This window comes from Manihot esculenta, chromosome 15, assembly GCF_001659605.2.
Source record: "Manihot esculenta cultivar AM560-2 chromosome 15, M.esculenta_v8, whole genome shotgun sequence".
In the NCBI taxonomy this organism is placed as follows: Eukaryota; Viridiplantae; Streptophyta; class Magnoliopsida; order Malpighiales; family Euphorbiaceae; genus Manihot; species Manihot esculenta.
The window spans coordinates 6,757,578-6,781,345 of NC_035175.2; the positions used below are offsets into that span (position 1 = coordinate 6,757,578).

A 23,768-nucleotide genomic window follows, 5' to 3' on the forward strand; every position below is an offset into this window, starting at 1 on the left:
AAATGTAAAAAATTACGAAAAAATTCCATACGAGAACTAAAAATTTTTGTTTTCATAAAAAATAAAATGTTTGGTTTGTAACTAGAAACCAAATAATTCAATAGAATAACTGTTCGAGGATTGCCGCCATAAATGTGTCAAAAAGGTCTGCATATTTTGAAAATTGATTGGATACCAAATAATTCAATAGAATAACTGTTCGAAGATTGCCGCCATAAATGTGTCAAAGAGGTCTGCATATTTTGAAAATTGATTGGATTGTATGTGAGAAATATCTCCACCATACATAAATCATAAGTGACGATCGAAATATCTCTGAAACTCTTAATAGGAACAATAAAATTTCTTTTTCATCGATAGTCAATTGAAGCAGATTGTCTTCCATGTGGAAAGAAAAAGAAGAAGTTAGGTTTAAGAAAAAGGAAAAGCGAAAGTATCAATCACAAAGGGATCAGAGACGAAAACTTGTGTATAAATAACTTTCAATACTATTTTTAAAACTCTATTAAATTCATTAAATTATAATGCAACAAAGTGAATATATATCCTCATTAATTCGCTTATGTTTTCTAATAAAAAAATAAAATTAATATATTTATTATTTAGTCTAATATATTGCCAATAGGCAATAACAATATCATGATTAATAAATCATTTTTTAAAAAAAATAAACTATTAATGAAAACTAGAATCAAAATTTAAGTCAACAGGGTGAAGAGAATGATTACACTCAACCTTTATCATATATAATTTGTATTTTGTTATTTCATATATATACTTGCGTCTTGTTGAATGAGATTTATACGGTTGAGTATATTTGACTAAATTTAAAAATAAAATATATTTATAAATTTTTTAATATTTTAATTATGATATTTGAAAGTTTCAAATATATATCTTTATTTAACAATATTAAAACATTTATTTTCTATAAATTATTTATTATATAATTGGAAAATGGATAAATTTAATAATAAAATAATTCAATTTTTGCGGATAGAAGCATGTTTGTCCATCGAACAATGAAATCTTTAAGAACAAAACAAACATAACAAAACAAAACATAACAAAACAAAACAAAAATAAAATAAAACGGGAGCACTTGCGGCGTAGCTGCTTTTCATTTCGGAGTTTGTAATCTGGGCCTTTGATCGGTGTAAGGATCATCGCAGTCCCTCGGCTTCCGATCAAGAGTATATATATATATATATATATATATATATATATATGATTATGTACGACAAGAAGCATCAGCAACATCCCGGGGAGGAGGAGATCAAACTGCTGTCAAACGCAAGTTCGGATGGCGCCGGAAACGAACAAGAGGAAGAAGAAAGCAGGAGAAAGTACTGGTGGAAGAAGGTGTTAGATGTGAAGGAAGCCAAGAAACAAATCTTGTTTTCTCTGCCCATGATTCTTACTAATGTTTTCTATTATTTGATACCTTTGGTTTCCGTCATGTTCGCTGGCCACCTAGGTGAGCTTGAGCTTGCAGGCGCCACCCTCGCAAATTCCTGGGCCACCGTCACTGGCTTTGCCTTTATGGTAATTCTTCAACCTTTCATTTTTTTTTTAATTTATATTTTATGTTTTTCCTTGATAAAAGTATTAGGTCCTTGCCCTTTGTCTGATAGCTAAAATTCGTCATTGAGTAGTAGTAAGAATTAATTTGGGATAAGGTGTTTATGATCAACATGTACTTGAAGAAATGCATGACCGTCGAATACTGAAACGCAACAGTCGGAAGCTTATTAAACAAACGGCCTGAGTTTTTCAGAACTTTAACCCTTTGTTTGGATCAGGGAAAGAGGAGATGAGAACAAAACTAACAAAATTAATTTTCCAAATTTCTCTGTTTAGACATTAATGGAGCCAAAAACTGAGAAATTATATTTTTAACATCTTACATTTAATTCATAATATTTCTTTTCAAGCTAATAAAAAATAAAGAGAAAAAAAAATTGGTGTTAATGTGTATTAAAATGGAAAAAGACTAAAATATATCCTCTAACTTTCCATCAAAATTCAAGTAAATCTGATTTTAACTTTTAGCCCAACAAACCTTTAATTGTTTTAGTTAAGATCAAGTTAGCAATCCTTTAATAAAATAACATATTTTCAATATTAAAATATTATTTTCTCCGGTTTTTAAATTTTAAAAATTATTTAACAAAAAATAATAAGAACAATAAAATATTTAATCAAATTAAATCAATCTCAACAACAACCGTAAATTAACTCATATTTCAAATCCAATAACAAATTATATCATTACAAATTCAACAACAACAAATTCAAAAAACAAGCCTAGAAATAAAGATTGAAAAATCCAAATATTCACGAGCACAATCTCACAAAACTTAAATTACAACAAAATAAAAACATAAAAAGACCTAACCCTGAACAATTCAACACCAATGCAATAATATCCAGTAGCTAAAATTGAAGAAGAAAAGACATCTGATAAACCCAAAGCAAAAATATTCTTCTTAGTATATGAAGGTGCTGTTGAGTGATGACTGTAATATGTAGTTTTCCTTAAATATTCATCCTTTTATGTCTTCAGAAATTCCTAATATGGGATGATCTCAGTAGGATTATTGGAGCAACCATCATATTCTATAAATGATGGTGTTGTTGGAACAAACTGTAATATTCTAGAATTGCAGTCTGCTCAAATTATTTGCTCAACCATCATCCCTAGAATAACAAAGGCTGAAGAAGAATACCGAATGAGGAAAAGAGGAAGAAAAATGCCAAAGAAGGGAATTTCTTGGTTGGATTTGACTAAATATTTAATCAATTTATATCTTCTTGATTTTTAATTTAATTAAAAATTTTAAATATAAAATTAATATTTTATTAATAAAAAATATTATATTAAATATGAACTAACTGTTAAATACGGTTGATAACTGATCATTAATTTTTAATTGCAACTGAAGCATACTAACGTTTGATAAAATATACATAAACGAATGTAAAATGATGAATATAATGTAATAATTTATTATATAATATTTAAAAATATGAAAAAATATAAATTATTTTTTTAATCTATATGTGTATTTTTATTTTATAAAAATAAATAAATATTATAATTAATATAATTATTTTTATAATATTTATATTTATTTTATAAGTAATAATAATTTATTAATATACAATAATATTTATTTTATTATAAAAATTTTGTAATTAATAAATACTAAAAAATAATACAATCCAAATAAAAGATAAAAAGCTAATGAAAAAAAACTGATAGAATATTTATTCGTTATCAGTTACCTTTTTAAATAGTTTACCAACACACAAAATAATTATTTAAAAACTGATAAATTATTAGCTATAAAAAAAAAAAAACTAAATGCACTCTAATTTTAAATTTAAATCTAAGATCTATGGTTCATTTAATTCAAAGAAGTAAAACTAGATTTTATTTGAACATTGATAAAAAGTTAAAAGACATATTTAAACCTATTAACGTATTAAAATGCGTAAATACTCTCACTTCTTTAAAACCTCTCTTTTTTAACTTGCAAGTGTAATGGTCATTTCTCATCTTCCTCTTTTAGATGAGAAATTGTATCTCTCTTTTTCTCTAATAATCTGTCTAAATACCATGAGGTAAATCAATTTGTACTTTTACTCTTTTTAATTTCTCTTTATTCACTCACATTTCTTTAAAGCCTCTCTTTTTTAGCTTGTATAATATAATAGTTAGTTCTATTTTTTTTTATGAAAGAAATTATATTTCTAAATTAAATTTTTTATTATTTTCGTTTCTTTTGTTTTACTCTTTACTTTTTCATTATTTATTCACATAATTAAGCATCCAAGTTTTTTTTTTTTTTTTGCCAAGATTAAGCATCCAAGTATAAAGGGCTAAAGTTGCATTTGAAGGTTATTTTCCAGGAACCTCCCCGTACCATAAAAGCTCTTTCTTAATTTTACCATTTACCACTTGTCTACATTTTGGGCCAATTCGAGTTTGGATTGTCAGCATGGGAATTTTACTCACTGGTCAAAGTTTGCTATCATTTTAAACTGGTTCACTTCGCAGGGTCATTTAAGTTTGGCAGGGTCAAACTACCTGGGATTTTAACACATTAGTTTTTTCCTTTTATCTTATTGATTTATGATCAAGAACAATCTAGAACCGGTCACAAATTCACTTGAGCTGCACTGTTCTGAGAAAAGGAACCATTTAATGGGCTTGTTTAATCAATAGGAACGCTGAACAAGAACAGGATCAGCTATCAAAAGATCCTTGTAAAGAATGCATGTCTTGGATGAACCCTTAAATTTATAAATGTGAAATTGACACACCCTCCTCTGTTTGGAAATCTGGTTTGCAATCTCCATAAAGAAAACAACTTCCTTTACCCCTATCTCTTTGCCAGGGCAGCAGCCTCTCTTGGCTAAAGGGCCTTAAGGATAGGGTTAGAGATTCCTGGAACGTGTTTGACAGCCCTGGTAATTGGATGACCAACATGATTTCTCGGCCAAAACTCTAGTTTGCAGTTTTGGTTCCAATTTCAATTCATAGTCTATCCAATTTTAATTTGATAAATAATTTTAATAATTATGAAGCAAAATCAAGTCAAGATTAGAATTTCACCGAGTCGGGTTAAACATAAAAATAAAGAAAAAAACCTTGATCAGTTTAAATTGAGTTCTAAGCCTGTTCAATTACACTTCTATCCAAGTTTAAAAAACATAGACATAACTAACATTTATTATTATTGTTATTATTATTATTGTAATTATGACTATGCCTAGGAATAAAACCTGCACCAATCAGTTTAAATTTATTACCAGAAAGAAGGGATAATTCAAATTATTTTAACAATCCTGGTGAAATGAATGGCATTCTGTGATGCAATATTTTGTTCGTATATGCTTGGTGTCTCACTGTCTATTTAATAAAATTTGTTTTGTTTTTATATTCATTTTTGTTGTTTTAGACAGGTTTAAGTGGAGCACTAGAAACACTATGTGGCCAAGGCTTTGGTGCTAAATTGTATAGAATGTTGGGAATTCATCTGCAAGCATCCTGCATCATATCGTTCTTCCTCTCCATTATAATATCTGTAATCTGGTTCTATACGGAGTCAATTTTGGTCTTACTGCATCAGGATCCACAAATTTCTGCCACTGCAGCTCTCTATATGAAGAATCTCATTCCTGGATTATTTGCGTATGGATTTCTGCAGAACATGTTGAGGTTTCTTCAGACACAATCTACAGTCATGCCCCTTGTCCTATTTTCATTTATACCAATGTGCATTCATATTGGTATTGCTTATGCTTTGATTTACTGCACAACTCTTGGTTTTAAGGGAGCTCCACTGGCAGTTTCAATATCATTGTGGTTATCAGTGCTTATGGTGGCCATGTATGTGATAATTGCAAAGAAATTTGAGCACACGTGGCATGGATTTTCATTCGAATCTTTCAACTACATTCTTACCAACATAAAATTAGCCCTTCCTTCTGCTGCAATGGTGTGGTAAGGACTCCCATCATTCATGCGATTCTCTCTTCCTTGCAGTTGACATTAACTTCCCGAGTTGCCACCAAAATTCATTGCTGAGATACTGAAGATATAATATTCTATTCCACAAATTATCTATCTGATATACAATTCCTATTCAACTAAGTGATCTTGTGTGTTTGATTAGCCTCACCGTATTATCGGAGCAGTTACATGCTCAACAGGAATATGAGATAAATTCATTCAAGATCACTATAATCTCGCTACTAATAAACTTTTCTTTTCTTTTCTTTTTTTTTTAAAAATAAATTATTTTGCTAGCTTGGAGTATTGGGCTTTTGAGATTCTGGTGTTCTTAGCAGGCACAATGCCAAACTCAAAGATAACTACCTCATTAATTGCTATATGGTACATTTGCTTTCCTGCTTCTTTGGACTTTTACAAATTACAATAGTTCTTCAATTTTCATGATATATACTACTTCCTCATTTTCTATTTGGGTTTCCATTTCGTAATCAGCGTGAACACAGAATCTGTAGCCTACATGTTAACCTACGGTCTCAGTGCTGCTGCGAGGTAAGCTGACATATTATTAAATTAATCCTCATGTTTTTGTTCCATTTTCTTTTGGGTGGTATATCGAAAGTGATGGACTTTCTGCGACAGCACAAGGGTATCTAATGAGTTGGGAGCAGGCAATCCAGGCCGAGCTAAGGGAGCCATGGCAGTGACTCTTAAGCTTTCTGTCTTTCTTGCCCTCATAGTTGTTTTGGCTCTAGCATTTGGTCACAATATCTGGGCTGCAATGTTCAGTGACAGCCATGCAATAGTAGAGGACTTTGCCTCCATGGCTACCTTGCTTGCGATTTCCATTACGGTTGATTCCATTCAAGGTGTCTTATCAGGTTTGACTCGTCATTTCTTCTATAGTTGCGAGCAGTTTTAGTCTTTTATCACTGCCACCGCTCCTCAAGTTGTGATTTGTACTCTATTAACATTTTAATCAAAGAAGCACCGACTCCTTATTAAAGAGATCACTTAACCTAAAAGCTCGAGCTCGAGCTTTTAATAAAAGGGTCTTGTTCTTGAATGCATTTCCATGATTTGTCTAATTAATCAAGGGATATTATGATGCTGCAGGAGTGGCCAGAGGATGTGGTTGGCAGCACTTAGCAGTGTATGCTAACTTGGCAACATTTTACATCATTGGGATGCCAATAGCATGTCTTCTTGGATTCAAGTTGAAGCTGTATGTCAAGGTAAAGCAACATTGTAGGAGCAGAAACGTAATGAAGTGGGCAGTGCCCAATAACTTGTTTATACAAATGTTGTCTCTGTTTCTACTTCTCACTGACTTAGCTGCATTACTTATTTTGGTATTAGGGTTTGTGGATTGGCTTAATCTGTGGCCTTTCTTGCCAAGCTGCTACCCTCTCATTGATCACAATTCGAGCAAAATGGACTCGAGTAGCAGATCTTTCTATAAGCAGAGATGAAGAAAACCCGCTTGTCGGTTAGCAAAATATCCATTTAATTGCTTGATTCGATTACATATAACCATTAATGGGTACTTTTCGGCCATTGGCTAATTTGTAGCTATAGGCACTTCTTTTTCCAATTTATGTTTATGTTGGTGTTGTAGAGTCCCAAAATAATTATTTTTAGAGAAAATTCAAGATGTTAGACACAATCTTTACCTTCAATAAACTTCAAAAGGATCAATTAAGCCAACCTCAATTGGTCCAATAGCAAGCATTTTAGTTGCTTATGCTTCATACTCTATTTGCAGCTAGCCAAATGCTAAATTAGAATCACACTGAAAGGGAGTACGTAGTAGATATTGAAGTTTCTTAGAAGTGCTAAACCAAATGGTATAGAATGCTTCAAACTGAAAAGACTCCTTTTATAGAAATGGGTTGATTCACCTTTTGATCCACTACTGTCATGAAACAAACTGAGATCAACGCAATCAAGCTAAATCAGCACAAAATAGACATGATATCACATATATTTTATTAATTTAGGCAAAATAAAATGTGAAACTTTTATTTTCCATGCATTGCAATTGAAGATGGAAGCATTTCACATGGACTAAAGAAAAATGCTACATACAATTAATTGAGCACCAGCAAAAGAAAAGAGTCCAGCACCGGAAGCAGTTCCATCATTTTGCATCAACATTGTATCACTCCTTTTTCTCTTCCTTGGAATCCTCTACCTTGGCTTCCTTTGCCTTTGGTTTTCCCTGCTTGGGCTTCATGAAGCAGAAACATGAGCAACAAGGACACTGGAACAAGAACTTCATTGCTTATGCCTGCTTTCACTTCTAAAAATGTACCCAAAACCTTATATCTAGCAGAAGTGTTAGCTTTCCCTATGCCTTTTTATCTTCTTTTTTCTTCCTTTTCTTATTTTATTTTATTTTTTTTGGGTTACTGCCTCTTTATCTTCTTTCTCATCTAATAATGTTGTTTCATTTTTTCAGAATTTTTAATTATCCATAGGATTCCAATTCAATCGCTTTCAATAAAGAAGATGCTAGCCTAACAATGCCAGCTCTAGAATGAGAAGTGGTGGGGCTGCCCATGAGAAACAAAAAAATTAATGCTTCTAATCAGGCTTCTCTTTGTGGGTCATGTTTCACCGCTAGTTTAGAAATTTAGAGGCTCCTTTTTTATTTCTTTGTCTCACCCTAAAATATGATTCCCAAGCTGGCAAGCAATACTTAGCAGAAATAAATTTTAAATTACCATCTGGAGCCATCACACTTTTTCTGAACTACCCGAAGACTTTTTAAGCCATCTGATTGAAATCTTGATATTTATGTCAAATGGGTGCATTCATTCATGATAAGCTTATTGACCAATTAGTAAGTAATCAAGCTTGGCTTCAATTTTTCTTTCTTTATTTTTTTTTCTTGGAAAAGCAAGAAGCATATTCTACACCAATCATGATGGTTTTCATGAATTGGTAGAAATCGCTTTTATATACCTATCATTTGACTTTGCTTTGAAAGTTCACAAAAAGGAAATAATGAAGGCATGTGAATTTCAATCTATTATGCGACTTTCAGGGTTGCTTTTGCCGGTAAAAGAAAAGAATATTTATGAACAGCACTGGCGTCCAATTATTTTTATGCTCTGACCCATATCCAACAGGCCTCTGATCATCTTACGATTTCAGCTCTGAAACTTCCCTTGTGATCTTCAAGGCGCTCATACAGGTACAATTACATTACCCTTTTAATCCAAAATCATTATATACGGTTAAAGGCATCTAATAAATTTTGAGATATAATAGAAAGAAGATGAGAGAAGGACAAGATATGGTGTTTCTGTTATCATTTAGTTCCAAGTATTGCAACTCACATGCCATGCAGATGAAATGGGGAAAAATGATCTATGTGAGTTAACGTTAATCCCAGCTTGTTAATCAAGAATTAACCTAAGATACAGGAGCAATATTGCAAAAGTATCTGTTGGTCTTTGGGAGGAGAGATTTGAGACTGAATTGTTTTATCATTTTATTTATTGAAGTATGAATATATTGATAAGAATATGATAGAAAATCTAAACAAAATATAAATCTTAAGAACTATATTTACCAAATCAAATCTACATAAATTCATAAATAATCTGAATTCTAACAGAAAACCTAAAAATATTATTCTATCTTTAACTATTAATTTATTTTCTTAAAACTTCTTTAACATATATATTTTTTTGTAACGGTAAAATATGCATGATTCAACAAATTCTGCAGAGTTTACTTGAAGCACATTCCTCTTCTTTTTGGGGACCTTGAACACTTCCTATAGAACTTATTCTCGATTTACAAGTATTTTATGTGCAAAGCAATGCATTATTTGCAAAATACTATACCATAATTGATTCAAACCCATGCCAGTGGCTCCACTGTCCCTCAAGCTTCTGCAAGCTTTTAAGGACCCATTGGATGGTTTGTTCTCTCTGTATCAAGGTTCTGCTTTGTTGCCACTCTTTGCAACTTGAAACAGAGCATTACAATTACTTAAACATAAGGAAAAATGAAAAGATGTATTTGCTAATTGCAGCTTAAGACACAGGGAAACAGAGATTGTAGCACCGCCTGTATATAATATAAACATATATTCCGAGAACACTTGTAATAATCATTTGAATACCGAATATGTTTCACATTTTTTGACATATTTAGTCTTAATTTGTTCAAATCAACACATAAGCATGATTAAAAGGAAAGAGAAACTCCAGTCCTGTCTTGAGACTTACGCAAATGTCGGTGTTGGAGACAACTGGGTAATTTATGCAATTATTACATAACTTATCAGTTGCAGATGCAAGATGAATTATGAAGATAGAACTTGTAGTAGAAGCCAAAACGGCAGAACTTTAAACAATCTTATCAAGTTGAAGAAACAGCTTTTTCTTCACATTTTCAGATTCCACAATAGCTTCAATTACAAAAATCTGCCTATGCACGTCCAGAGCATCCTCCAAAGTTACTTGTCAGGTTGGGAAAAAAGGAATCTTTTAAAGCTCATGCTCGTGAATTTACAAGAAAACAAGATTTAATTCGTCAACACTTTATTCTCGCAATCGCCAGTTAGTCTGAAGGAAATGAATTCAATCCCTTCATTCCTATCAACAGAAACGATTCCTGTGGGAGGGAAACTTTCCTCATTGGTCATAAACGACAGGGAAATTTTTTCCCGTCAATTTGCTCCCAGTGAAAAAATTGACAATTGTAGAGCATACATAGCTATTGAAAGCCTCAGATTGCTATCTATCTGCAAATCAAAGCTTGCCGGTAGGGCCCGTCGCTGCAAATTTACCGGTAAAGAACGACTCTTGAGGGTACTGCGCAGGCAAGATTGTATCACTTTGTTCTTGGATGATCTTCCATATGAAGTTGTCAGCTCTAGAAAGAACCGTGCTGCATCTTCTACTCCCACGTTTTGCTTTGATGCCTTGAGTTCTTCTTCACATGCTAATGGAGACATCACTGTGGATGCTCATATTATTTATTGAACATTTTTGTATATATAAGCTTCCTGAATTATGTGAAGCTGCTTAACAGTTTGTTCAATTTTTTTCCCCAGTTTATGCATTTTCATCTATCTCATCTGAGAAACATATCTATACAACTGCATCCCTCATAACGTGATTGCTGATGTTCTTGCATAAAATAGTTTGCAAGTTCAGTTAAAGACATCAAAATAACTTCTTTTCTAAAATCTTCAAACAACTTTGCCATTTCATCTGTGGTTTTCCTTCCTTAAGTAGAAAACCAAGTCCAAAATTAGAAATGGAGTGGCAGGAAGGCTTTTAAGTGCTTCATATGAAAAGGGTATTGCACAAATTTGTTCTAGTGAATTGAAGCTTTTAGCTATGGAAGGATATTTTGGAGACGGTATCACAGTTTGTGCAGTTGCCAATCTAAAGACTCGTTTAGTTGTTTTCTGTTCTTGATCAATATTGACTAATAGTAAAGGAATCTCATGACACTGAACCACGTTCAGAAGGAGAGCTGACCAATTTGTTGATCCACACTCCTCAGGAGATAGCTATCACTTCTTCAGAGACTGCTTCACTAGTAAAGGAATACTACCAAAATATCAAAAACTTTGCACATATGATAGTAATGGCCGACTGAGTTTACAAGAATACTAAGGTAGAAAACACTAAAATTATAGCTAAAAATTGACACTTATTTCCATGTATTTCAATTACAAAGCATTCCATTATTGGCAAAGTTCTATAGTATAATTTCAAAGCCTCATTCAGGTGCTTTACAGGGGAGAAACAGAAAATGGAGCACCACCCATAAAAATTTAACGATAATTTCGGTCACCTCTCTGCAAGACCTTGGTTGCATAAATTTCATTTGATGAGTCCACACCACCCACAGTCCCAAACAAATAAACATAAAATTGAAATTAGAAGAGGGAAAAAAATCATGCATATGAATATGATGATGCAATTTTTAATGAAAACTCAAGTAAAACTGTGGTGAAGGCCCTGAACAGAAGGCTATTTTAAATGCTGATGCTCTAGGCTCTAGCCCAATAAGAAAATACATAGGCCTGACTGCCAATTTCAAACTCTCTGATAAAACTCGGTCCATTGAACATTTTAGAGCAAAAATGTGGAATTTCAATTTTTTTTAAAAAAAAAATAAAATCATGATACTATTTGAATTTTACCATTTCTCTTCAAATATTAGCTAAATATAATCCAACCCTAATTTAAAAATTTGGACTAACATGGTTTGATTTTGATTATCAATAAAATCATAATTTACAAATTAATATATCATCAATTCTTATGCAATAAAAAATATAATTGCAAAAATTAGAAATTAGAAAATGCCAAATAAATTGAACCAAACTAAAAAAACAAAAGTGATGATTTAATTGATAGCAATAAAAAACGAAAGTAAAAAAGTGGGAATGATTGAAGTTGAAAGGGTGCACAAAGTCATGAGTGAAGGTATGAAATGAAAATATAATGGCTTCTGCAAGCTTATATAAGAAGCTAATATTATTAGCAATGAGTAATGATTTTGGACAAAAAGCATTTTCCCAAAAAAGGAATTTCCACCACCTCCCAAATTACCATTATTTTTTTTTTTATTTTACCTTAGGTGGGTTTCATCATGCTTTGTTGCTTTGGGCTGGGTTGTATTGCAATACCTTACATTATATATTTTAAAAGCAAATTAATGTGGGAAAATTTCTTTGAATTTTTTTTTTAAAAGGAAAACTTGAAAAGATAAGAAAATTTGACATATTTTAATTCTTTTATTTGGATATATGAAAAAGGGGAAATGAAGAGTGAATATAATTTTCAAAAAAGATATTTCCTTCCCTTTGTATTTATTTATAAACAAAGCACGAGGATGAGGAGCGAGGAGAAGTGGGTTTGGTGGGTTCACATGAAAGAAGGCTGAGGTGAGAGTAGTTGACCCGACAACCACAATCTTTTGATGAGCCTCCTTCATTCATATCTCAGTCCAGCCGCAGATCCCCGTGACGTCCGCTCACCCAACCGGCTATTACCGGTCAATTCTCTCACTCGCTTTGACTTCCTTCTTTTTACCTTTTCTCCACACCCGCAATTATAACGCGTGCTTAACACATTCATGCTATCCTTCATTTCTACTAGCCGCACCTTTGAATTAAAAGAAAATACAACAGAAGAGAAATAAAAGTAATGAAAACATACATTTTAGTTTATTTGGTTAAACCGATTAATAATAAAAAATCTCTTTAATTTAAAAAAAAACTAATAAAAAAAATAAAAATTTAATTGATTAATAGGGATCAGAGATGGAGCAAGAAGGTGTACATCACGCGCATGGTTGAAGCGTAAGAAAAAGAGTTGCATCTTGGGATTTCCTAGCTAGTCGATCCCAAAGTTTGGCGAAACTAAAAAACATGAGCAAAAATGAAAACTGAGGACACCAAAATATATTTGTTTTTCTAGAGAGAGAGTGAGTAGAGACAAATGTAGGTGTATATTGACAATGGGAGTGTGACTGATTTATGAGAAGAGATGAACAAGCAAAATACCCAAAAGCAACTAATATGTCCAAAAAAGTCAGCTCTCTCTCTCTCTCTCTCTTGTGTCCACATTTCATTTCAAATCACTACACCCCCTCGATCCCTATTTCAATTTTTTGTCCAAATAAATATTAGATTCTTTATGAAATAGAGGGAACTTTCCTTTTTCACAGCCTTCTTGTCTCTATTCTCTTTCTCTCTCTCCTTTGAAATCTTTTTCTTTTACTTAGATTCTGCCATTTATTTCTTCCTCTCCTTTTTTTTTTTCCTTTGTTTAAAATATTTTGAGAGAGAGAGAGAGAGAGACGTCTAGTTTTGAAGTTGGGGTTAGCCTATTTGTGGGAAGGTGGTGCTCACTATGGGTGTTGGGTTCACAGGAGGCTTTAACTTGCCTTACAAGTGATGTTTTTAATGCTCATTTTAGCTTTTTTTGAGATTTCATGTGTCTAGTTACTGGTAAAGTTTCTTTCTTTCTTCCTTCAACTTATCTAGTCTTGTGGTAGTTTTTCTATGCCATAAATATGAAAACGTTAATCTTGGGATCTGGCTGCAGTTTTTAAGTAAGAATTGCTGCTTAAATAGCTAACCAGTGCCTTTTTTGGGTTTTCTAGGTGCTTTGGGATGTGTGTCTTGAGTTTCTTCACTTAGGTAGGGTGACTTTCTTGTACAAGGGAGTTGATGGTTGTGGCTGTACAACAATATAGGGTTTAGGGGTTTGTAATTTTTTGATTTTAGTCAAGGGATTTGGTTGCAGGTGGGGACTAAAGATCTCAGTGTGCTTTACTGGACTCACTCATTTATTTTATTTGAAAGATCGCTATTATTGCTTCACTTTCAAGTTGCTGTTTTGTCTTCTGATATCTGACGAATTTTGTGCTTCAAGTTTCATTCTTTGAGCTTTCCTTCTCCTCTTACAAAATCAATTGGGAGTTCTGAGTCTCATTCTTTAGTGTTCTTGAGATTTGATTTCTGGTGGGGATTGGTGCTCTATTAAATTTTACTTCTTTTGGTTGCTTCATTTGCAATTTGCAGCTTCCAAGTTGCGTTTCCTTCTTCTCCTTTTGGGATGTCAAAGAACTTGTTTTTTCATTTGGATTTCTTCTTGAAAAGTAGTGCCTTCCCCAAAACATACCAGCTTCAATTGAGGGGTTTTGGCTTCGTCTGAGCTGGGGGTAGGTTTTTGTTTCGGTAATGATGGTGCTGGACATTGCTCTGGTGACTTTCCTCAAATGGGTAGTCTTCGCTTGTTTTCTTTGTTCATCTTTGGGTCTCAAAAGCTCATCCCAATCCTGTGATCCTCGTGATTATTTGGCGCTGAAAGAATTTTCCGGAAGCCTCACAAATGGGTCCATTGTTGCAGCCTGGTCCAACGAAGCTAATTGCTGCCAATGGGATGGTGTTGTATGCCGAAATAATGGCAATGGTTCGGCTGGTAATAGAGTGATAAAGCTAATTCTGCCGAGAAAGGACCTCGAAGGGATAATATCGCAGTCTTTGGGCCGTTTGGATAAGCTGAAAGTACTTGATCTCTCTTGCAATCATCTCCAAGGTGAATTGCCTATGGAGTTCTCAAGCTTGAAGCAGCTGGAGGTTGTCGATCTGAGCCATAATATGCTGTCAGGACGGGTTTTTGGGATGCTTTCTGGTTTGTTGTCTATTCAGTCGCTGAATATGTCTAGCAATCTGTTCAAAGAGGATTTGTCTGAACTTGGGGGATTTCCAAATCTTGTTGTATTCAACATGAGCAACAATTCATTCACTGGCCGAATCCCTCCTCAAATTTGCAGCTCCTCCAGTGGGATTCGGATTCTTGATTTGTCAATGAACCATCTTGTTGGCAATCTTGAAGGCTTAGACAATTGCAGCACATCTCTCCAGCAATTGCATTTGGATTCCAATTCACTTTCAGGCTCTCTCCCGGATTCTCTGTTCTCGTTGTCTGCTCTGCAGCAATTCTCAATCTCCAACAACAATTTTTCCGGCCAGTTAAGCAATGAATTGAGTAAGCTTTCTAGCCTTAAAACCTTGGTTATTTATGGAAACCGGTTTTCGGGCTATATTCCAAACGTGTTTGGTAATCTTACACAGCTAGAACAACTTGTTGCACATTCAAATTTGTTTTCCGGGCCATTACCATCAACACTGGCATCATGCTCAGAGCTTTGCATACTTAACCTGAGAAATAATTCTTTAACTGGCCCAATTGATCTTAATTTCACTGGAATGCCTAACCTTGGTGCACTTGATCTTGCCACTAATCATTTGTTTGGCCCCCTTCCAAATTCCCTATCTGATTGCCAAAAACTAAAAGTTTTGAGTCTGGCTAAGAATGAGTTAACTGGTCCTATCCCCAAGAGTTTTGCAAAGCTCTCATCCCTGTTGGTTCTCACTTTATCAAACAATAGTTTTATGGGCCTATCTGGGGCATTATCTGCACTGCAGCAGTGCAAAAATCTCACCACTCTTATCCTCTCAAAGAATTTCATTGGTGAAGAAATTCCCAGAAATGTGAGTGGTTTTGAGAATCTAATGGTATTATCACTTGGAAATTGTGCTCTCAAAGGCCAAATTCCAGCTTGGTTGTTAAGTTGCAGGAAGTTACAAGTTCTTGATTTGTCATGGAATCAATTGGATGGCAGTATCCCTCTTTGGATTGGTCTAATGGAGAATTTGTTTTACTTAGACTTCTCAAATAACTCTCTCTCTGGAGAGATCCCAAAGAGTTTGACTGAGCTAAAGAGCCTCATTACCCTGCATTGCAGTATATCCAATGCTTCCGCTGGCGTTCCACTGTTTGTCAAGAGAAATAGGAGTGCTAGTGGTTTGCAGTACAACCAACCCACAAGTTTTCCTCCCTCACTATATCTGAGCAACAACAAAATAAATGGGACAATTTTGCCTGAAATTGGAAAGTTGAAACAGCTCCATGTCTTAGATTTGAGCTGGAATAGTATAACTGGGACCATACCTAGCTCCATTTCTGAAATGGAGAACCTAGAAACTTTAGATTTGTCATCCAATGATCTTTATGGGTCAATTCCCCCATCATTTGAGAAGTTGACTTTCTTGTCCAAGTTTAGTGTGGCTAATAATCACTTGAAGGGGCAAATTCCAACCGGAGGGCAGTTCTCTAGCTTTCCGAGTTCAAGCTTTGAGGGCAATTCAGGACTTTGTGGAGGAATTGTTTCTCCTTGTAATGTCATTAGCAATATGTTGCAGCCTGGTATTCCATCTGGTTCAAACAGTAAATTTGGTAAAGGAAACATTGGAAACATCCTGGGCATAACAATCACTATTGGAGTGGGGCTCGCATTGATCCTTGCGATTGTTTTGCTTAAGATGTCAAAGAGGGATGTGGGAGATCCAATTGAGGATTTGGATGAGGAAGTCAGCTGGCCACACCGGTTATCTGAAGGCCTTGGATCTTCCAAGTTGGTGCTTTTTCAGAATTCAGAGTGCAAGGATCTTACAGTTGCAGACTTGTTGAAGTCAACAAACAATTTCAACCAAGCAAATATCATTGGCTGTGGTGGATTTGGCCTGGTTTACAAGGCCAACCTTCCCAACGGTACCAAAGCAGCAATCAAGAGGCTTTCTGGGGACTGTGGTCAGATGGAACGTGAATTTCGTGCTGAAGTGGAAGCACTTTCAAGGGCTCAACACAAGAATCTTGTTTCTCTTCAAGGTTATTGCCGTCATGGTAATGACAGATTATTGATTTATTCGTACATGGAGAATGGAAGCTTGGATTATTGGCTACACGAGTGTGTTGATGGAGCTTCATTTCTTAAATGGGATGTGAGGCTCAAGGTAGCGCAAGGTGCAGCATCTGGGTTAGCTTATCTGCACAAAGTCTGTGAACCACATATAGTTCATCGGGATGTGAAATCTAGCAACATACTTTTAGATGAAAAATTTGAAGCTCATTTGGCTGATTTTGGCCTCTCAAGGCTGCTTCGACCGTATGATACTCATGTTACGACGGATTTGGTTGGCACTTTAGGCTATATTCCTCCTGAATATAGTCAGACATTGACAGCAACCTGCAGGGGTGATGTATACAGTTTTGGTGTGGTTCTTCTTGAGCTCGTTACTCGTAGAAGGCCTGTGGAAGTTTGCAAAGGAAAAAACTGCAGGGATTTGGTGTCTTGGGTGTTTCAGATGAAGTCTGAAAAAAGGGAGGCAGAGATTGTGGACTCATCCATGTGGGACAAAGATATTGAGAAGCAGCTGTTTGAAATGCTTGAAATTGCCTGCAGATGCTTAGACCAAGATCCGAGGCGGAGACCCCTCATTGACGAGGTTGTTTCATGGCTTGATAGTATTGGAATTCAGGGTGCTTGAGACTGCATTTTGTTAGTTCCTGGTCATTAGCTTCAGTCGGAGGGATGGTATACCTGTAAAGCGATTACTATAATTCCAAGTTATTACAAGCAACTTTCTTTCTTTCCTCCATAGAAACAATCCTTAGTGCTGTCTGTATATTGACAAAAGAGCTGTGTATAAAGAGGCTCTTTTGGCCCTTTTTATTTTATATCAGCAATAAGCATCATAAAATATGTTGATTTTTGTATAGCTTTTCTTTCTTTGTTCCCCCTTAACATTACCTTGTGAAGAATCAACTCCTTTCAATCTGTTTCACAATCAGTTTTTATGATTCTTGCTACTCCATTTTCAGATTCTGAATTGTTTTCATTTGTTGCTAAAGTTAAATGCAACAGAGAATTAAAGAAACAACGTATCAAGACACTTGGAATATAAATTGAACTTGCACATTACTATTTACTTCAGTTTGTGGATGAAATCACAGCAGCAGTGGTCGCCGAAAGCATGATTGGTTGAAAGAGAAGCTAAATTAGTGTACCACAACCGAAAGAAGAAAATATGATTTGGGTTGTTTTTTCTTTGTTTGGTGTGGGTTTGTTATTTGATATTGATAGCCATCAGGCGATAGAAGATTGAGACAGGGTTGCCTTTAGGTTACCTTCTTTTTGACTTTTGTTGACATAGAGAAACCCCAACTGCTGCAAAAGGCAAACTACCAGCATGGTGATGTGAAACCCACAAAAAAATCCAACCCTTTTTAATAGAGACATTTACAGGACATTGTATATACAGTGCATGCAAGAAGAAAAATCATCCTCTGTTGATGAACTAAAACATTTTGGATTCCTTTTTAATTTTCTTGGAGGAATGGTTGAAAATGAAAACAGTTGATTGGATCAAAATAAATAATGGAGGGTTGTTTGGGGTTTGGTATACATCCTTTTCTTTTTTAACCTTTTGTGAAAAATTTTCTGCTACCTCGAGCTTGAAGCTCCGCAATTCTCTCTCAATTTTCATTTCAATGTGTCTTCTACAGAAGAAGGAACTACTGAAAATGAGCAGTAAATCAAAGACCCAAAAAAACATAGATAAGAAAAATTCAACATTTTCGCCATTTAGTATTTAAATAAAAAATACTTAAATTTTGAATGTATTATCTAATATTTATATTAAATGTAATTTCGAGTCAAAATTTAAAATCAACATCTAAAATTTAATTTTTATACCCATGATACTATATGAAATATCTACTAATTAGATATATTATGTTTCACAAGTTTTCCTCTGTGAGAAACTTGTGATCCCCTTTGTGACTCGATACTCTCGCTTTTTCCTCTTCCTTAAACCTAACTTCTTATTTTCCCGATCAACGTTAATTAATTATCGATAAAAAAAAAATATTGTTATCACTATTAAGAGTTTCGAAAATATTCTGATTGTCACTTATAATTTCTGTATAGTGGGTATATTTCTCACATACAATCCAATCAATTTTCAGAATATGCAGACCTATTTGACAGATTTATAGTGGCAATTCTCAGACAGTTATTGTATAGAAAGATTTGATTCCTAGTTACAAGCCCGACATATGAAAACAAAAACTCTTAATTGTCGTATAAAATTTTTTTCATAATTTTTTATATTTTGATGGTTGTTTCTCAGTCAATAAGCAAGGATTGAGAGGAGGTCTTTTGTTAATGTGGAAAAGTTATGGATTTATTTCTGTAATTGGCTTTTTTTCAAATTCTATTGATCGGGTTGTTTCGGAATGTAATTTTCAATGGAGATTTACTAGTTATTATGGATTTTCGGAATCGCAACGACGACGTCAGTTTTGGAACCTTATTCGAGATATATCTCGTAGAAATTCTTTTCCGTGACTTTGTTCGGGAGATTTTAATAATTTATGTTCGAGAGGTGAGAAAGAAGAGTATTTTTACCAAATTATTTTATGCAGGGGTTTAATCAGACACTTGAGTATTTTTGTCAAATTATCTTATGTAGGAATTTGATTTTGAATGATTATAAATATTTGTTAGACTCTAAAACTGATATTTCTGTTAAATGGATTCGTCGTAAAGTTATGATAACTGCTCATATTTTGGCTAGAGAATTAAATATAATTATCTATTTCTATTTATTTAAAAAAATTTTATTAATATAATCAATAGTTCTACGTTAAAAGAAAAAAGATATGTTAGACGTAGAAAAATTGAATTAATTATAACTAATTTAAAATTAAAATATAAAGCAGTAAATAAAATAATTCTGTTGAGTTGTACTTATCTTGTTTGCATATCCTATACAATGAGGCATTGGTGGAGTTATATATACTAGTACTATAGTAAAAAATGCAGAAGAAGATATATTTCTATTGATGTATATCTGTGGTTAAATACACAAATGCAAAGTCATCTAATCCTAAGAAAAAGGAATTTGAAATACAGATGGTTACAACAGTTTACTATTTAAACTATGTTGTTATCTCCACATCTTTATCTAATACGCCCCCGCAAGATGGTGAACGATTAGTTACACCAATCTTGGACCTTAACTTACAGAAATCGGAGACAGATAATGGCTTTGTTAACAAGTCTGCAAGCTGTTCTTGGGTAGAGACATGACATACTCTTAAGCTTCCATTTTGTACTTGCTCCCTTACAAAATGATAGTCAATTTCTACATGCTTCATTCTGGAGTGAAATACGGGGTTTGCTGCAACATAAGTTGCCCCCAGATTATCACAATATATAAACTGGTGGTTTTTGACATGGAACTTGTAACTCGTCTAACAAATTTCGCACCCAAACAAGATCTGCTGCTGTCGAAGCAACTGATTTATATTCAGCTTCTGTGGAACTCCGAGCTACAGTTTTTTGTTTCTTAGAGGACCAGGCTATTGGGTTTTTGCCAAGAAAAATTACATAAGCACCAGTAGACTTTCTATCATCTTGATTCCCTGCCCAATCCGCATCGGAAAAGGCATGCAAGTCTACAGACGTCTCTTTATGAAGAGATAGACCAAAATCAAAAGTACCCACCAAATACCGAAGAAGCCGTTTAAGAGAAGACCAATGATTTTCAGTCGGCTTTGAAGTGTATTGAGAGAGTTTGTTGACAACATAAGCCACATCTGGTCTTGTAAGCAATAAATATTGTAGACTTCCTATCAGTGCTCTGTATTCTTGCACATCAGAGAGACAACGAGAGTCATTAAGACTAAGTACAGTCTTCTGGGTCATCGGCGTGGGAGCTGACTTAGCTTCATGCATATGAACCTTCTCCAAAAGCTCCCGAATATAATTCTGTTGCGAGAGAAATAATCCCGTAGGTGTTCAAGTGACCTCAACCCCCAAGAAGAAATGAAGAGCACCTAAATCCTTGATAGAAAACCTCCGGCTAAGAGCATGTATAAAGTCCTCTACAGATGATGAATCAGCTCCAGTAATTATTATATCATCAACGTAGACAAGCAAATAAATAAGCTTGCCCATGTGATGATAAATAAATAGACATGAATCAGATTTAGACTGATGAAAGCCAACAGATAATAGAAAAGACTTCAATTCTGAATACCATACCCGCGGAGCCTGTTTCAATCCATAGAGCGATTTCTCAAGCTTGCACACCAAATTGGAATTATTTTCATGAACAAAACCGGGTGGTTGTTCCATAAACACAACCTCACTTAACTTTCCATGGAGGAAGGCATTATTAACATCCACCTGGCGAAGAGACCAGTTGTTAATAACAGCTAGAGAGAGAACTAAGCGAACTGTCGGATGCTTTGCGACGGGGGAAAATGTCTGATCAAAATCCAGACCCGGTCGTTGAGTGAATCCCCGTGCGACCAATCGTGCTTTATAACGCACTGGATTTCCTTTCGAATCATGTTTAATGCGAAAGAGCCACTTACAACTGACAATATTTTCTGCTTGAGCTGAGGGAACCAAACTCCATGTTTTTTGTTTCATAAGAGCATTGTACTCTTCCTCCATGGCAAAACGCCATTTTGGATCCTGCAAAGCTTGAGCTACTGTCTTGGGAACCTGCGGTTGGCTGTTCGAAACTTCAGTCAAGAGACACAGTCTATTCACTGGCTTTCGAATATTATTTTTGCCTCTAGTCACCATCGAATGGGTATTTGGATTTGAACGTAACTGTAAGTTGTCCACATTATCAATTGGATGAGACATAGCGGTGGAAGTTACAGAATCAGTATTACCTCTGATTGTAGTAGCCGAAGGACCACTGTGAACAGGTGACTGCTGAACTAGCAAGGGAGAAGCCGATTGAGGAGGCTCCAAATTTGGTTGCCCAATTCGGTCAAGACCTGTAGTGACAGGTAAAATAAAATGCACAGGGGACCAAGTATCCATAGTTGTGGTAGTGGGTCGATCCAAGGAGGAAGCAAGAGTAGTAAAGGGAAATTCAGTCTCAACAAAATCGACATGTCTGGATAAAAACATTTTTGATGTTGTAGGATCATAGCATTTATATGCACTTTGTGTGGCAGAATATCCTAAGAAGACACAAGGTATAGAACGTCGTTCTAATTTATGTTTAGTAAACGGACGAACCCAAGGGTAGCACAAACAACCGAAAACCTTTAATTTGGTATAATTTGGTTCTTTCCCATGTAGACATCGAAAAGGTGACTGATTTTTTAAAATAGGAGTAGGCATCCGGTTAATTAAATATACTGCAGTTTGAAACGCATATGTCCAAAATGAGAGTGGTAATTTGGCTTGGTGAAGCAAAGTAAGACCCGTTTCAACAATGTGTCTATGACGACGCTCAGCAATAGCGTTATGTTCTGGTGTATATGGTGGAGTAAGAAAATGTGAAATTCCCTTTTCCTGAAGATGCTTTTTTAAATGTAGAAATTCCCCCCCATTGTCTGAGTAAATGGATTTGATCTTGCAACGAAATGTTTTGTGACATGACCTTGGTTATCACAAAATTGGCATTTAATTCTACTCTTTGAGGTAGAAGAGTTGGTAGAGTTACCGGACCATGAGTTCGAAGAATTTCCAGAAGTTGGAGATCGATTACCAGTTTGGCGATCCAACTCTGTTCTTTGCAGTATAGTTAACTGTTGTGGGAGCAGCAGGGAAGCCAACGTCACGATTCAACTGACTTTCAAAATCAGTAAGTTTATCATGGAGATCATCAAAGGATATTGCTGAATCACGAGCGCGAATTGCTGCCGAAACTTCTTTATATTCGGCAGGTAACCCGTGAAGAACATGAAGAACTGTCTCATTCATGGTGACAGTAACACCAGCGGCAGCAAGAGTCGTAGTAATAGACTTAATTTTCTGAAGGAACTCAGTAATGGACATCGTCCCTTTCTTAGTTAGAAATAGAGACTCTCGAAGACTCATTATTCGAGCCTGAGATGGTTTTGCATAAGTTTTCTGGAGAGTATTCCAAACATCATAGGAGGTTTTCTCGCCAACCACATACGGAACAATATCCGGGGAGAGAGAGGCAATGATAGCACTGCGAAGGAGCTGATCTTGCCGAAATTGATAAGAACTTTTGTCTAGATCGATAGGAAGAGGAACTTCAACAAGCTTGAGAAAATCATATCCGATCAAAAGAGAATACCATTGAGTATGCCACGATTGGTAATTCGTGACAGTTAATTTGAGAGGAGCTTGAGCGGTGGCATTAATGGAAACAAGGTGAGTTTCAGTAGGATTGGTGAGTATAGTAGGAACGACAGACGGGGTAACCGAACTGTCTGCAGAGATGTCAGTCGGATTCGTCATAAAGACAAAACAGAAAGGAAACAGAAAATATAGGATCGGCAAAAAAAAAAAAAAAAACTTGCTGTTGAGCAGAAGGCTCTGATACCATAAAAATGCAGAAGAAGATATATTCTATTGATGTATATCTGTGGTTAAATACACAAATGCAAAGTCATCTAATCCTAAGAAAAAGGAATTTGAAATACAGATGGTTACAACAGTTTACTATTTAAACTATGTTGTTATCTCCACATCTTTATCTAATATATAGTACATGAAAATCTTTGAGGTTTAAATTTTTAATTTGTTTTTTTTTACATTATGATGTAAAATATTCAATTACTGTATTTTATATGAAAACTTAAATATTTAATTATATTATTCAAATTCCACTTAATTTTAGCTCACAGTCCTATAGAATCGATTTAACGGCACTGAACCAAAAGCTCACCAGTTTACCTACATTGTTTTAATCGTAAGAAACTGAGAAATGTTAATTGCGTTGGATGATTAAGGAATCACTATACTCTGTTTATTAGAATCGGCCTACTGGCCATTGGGCTTAGAAGCAGCCCACTATTTCTCAAAGCTGGACCGTCAGGACCCAGACCAGCATCTGCTGAACCCC

The 23,768-nt window shown here is 34.8% G+C and overlaps 2 protein-coding genes across 6 annotated transcripts; both read left to right on the plus strand.

Annotated features, from left to right (window-relative positions):
* Nucleotides 1-1,080: 1,080 nt before the first annotated feature.
* LOC110601830 (protein DETOXIFICATION 19) lies at nt 1,081-10,594 on the plus strand. 5 transcript variants are annotated; one of them, XR_006348748.1, is made up of 8 exons: nt 1,081-1,545; nt 4,968-5,512; nt 5,819-5,905; nt 6,017-6,073; nt 6,164-6,402; nt 6,638-6,756; nt 6,881-8,720; nt 9,260-10,594. XR_006348748.1 is itself a non-coding variant. In XM_021739170.2 (7 exons), exons 1-7 carry the CDS (start codon nt 1,228-1,230, stop codon nt 7,013-7,015), a joined length of 1,500 nt encoding a protein of 499 aa, XP_021594862.1. In that variant the 5' UTR covers nt 1,081-1,227; the 3' UTR covers nt 7,016-10,594. The 5 variants fall into 5 exon arrangements, 1 of the variants encoding a protein (XP_021594862.1); XR_006348749.1 differs by having other exon boundaries at nt 9,825-10,594; XR_006348750.1 differs by having other exon boundaries at nt 9,936-10,594.
* Nucleotides 10,595-13,137: 2,543 nt separating this feature from the next.
* Nucleotides 13,138-17,705, plus strand: LOC110601759 (phytosulfokine receptor 2). Its single transcript, XM_021739045.2, has 2 exons — nt 13,138-13,514; nt 13,670-17,705. Exon 2 carries the CDS (start codon nt 14,250-14,252, stop codon nt 17,400-17,402), a length of 3,153 nt encoding a protein of 1,050 aa, XP_021594737.1. The 5' UTR covers nt 13,138-13,514; nt 13,670-14,249; the 3' UTR covers nt 17,403-17,705.
* The last annotated feature ends 6,063 nt before the right edge of the window (nt 17,706-23,768 follow it).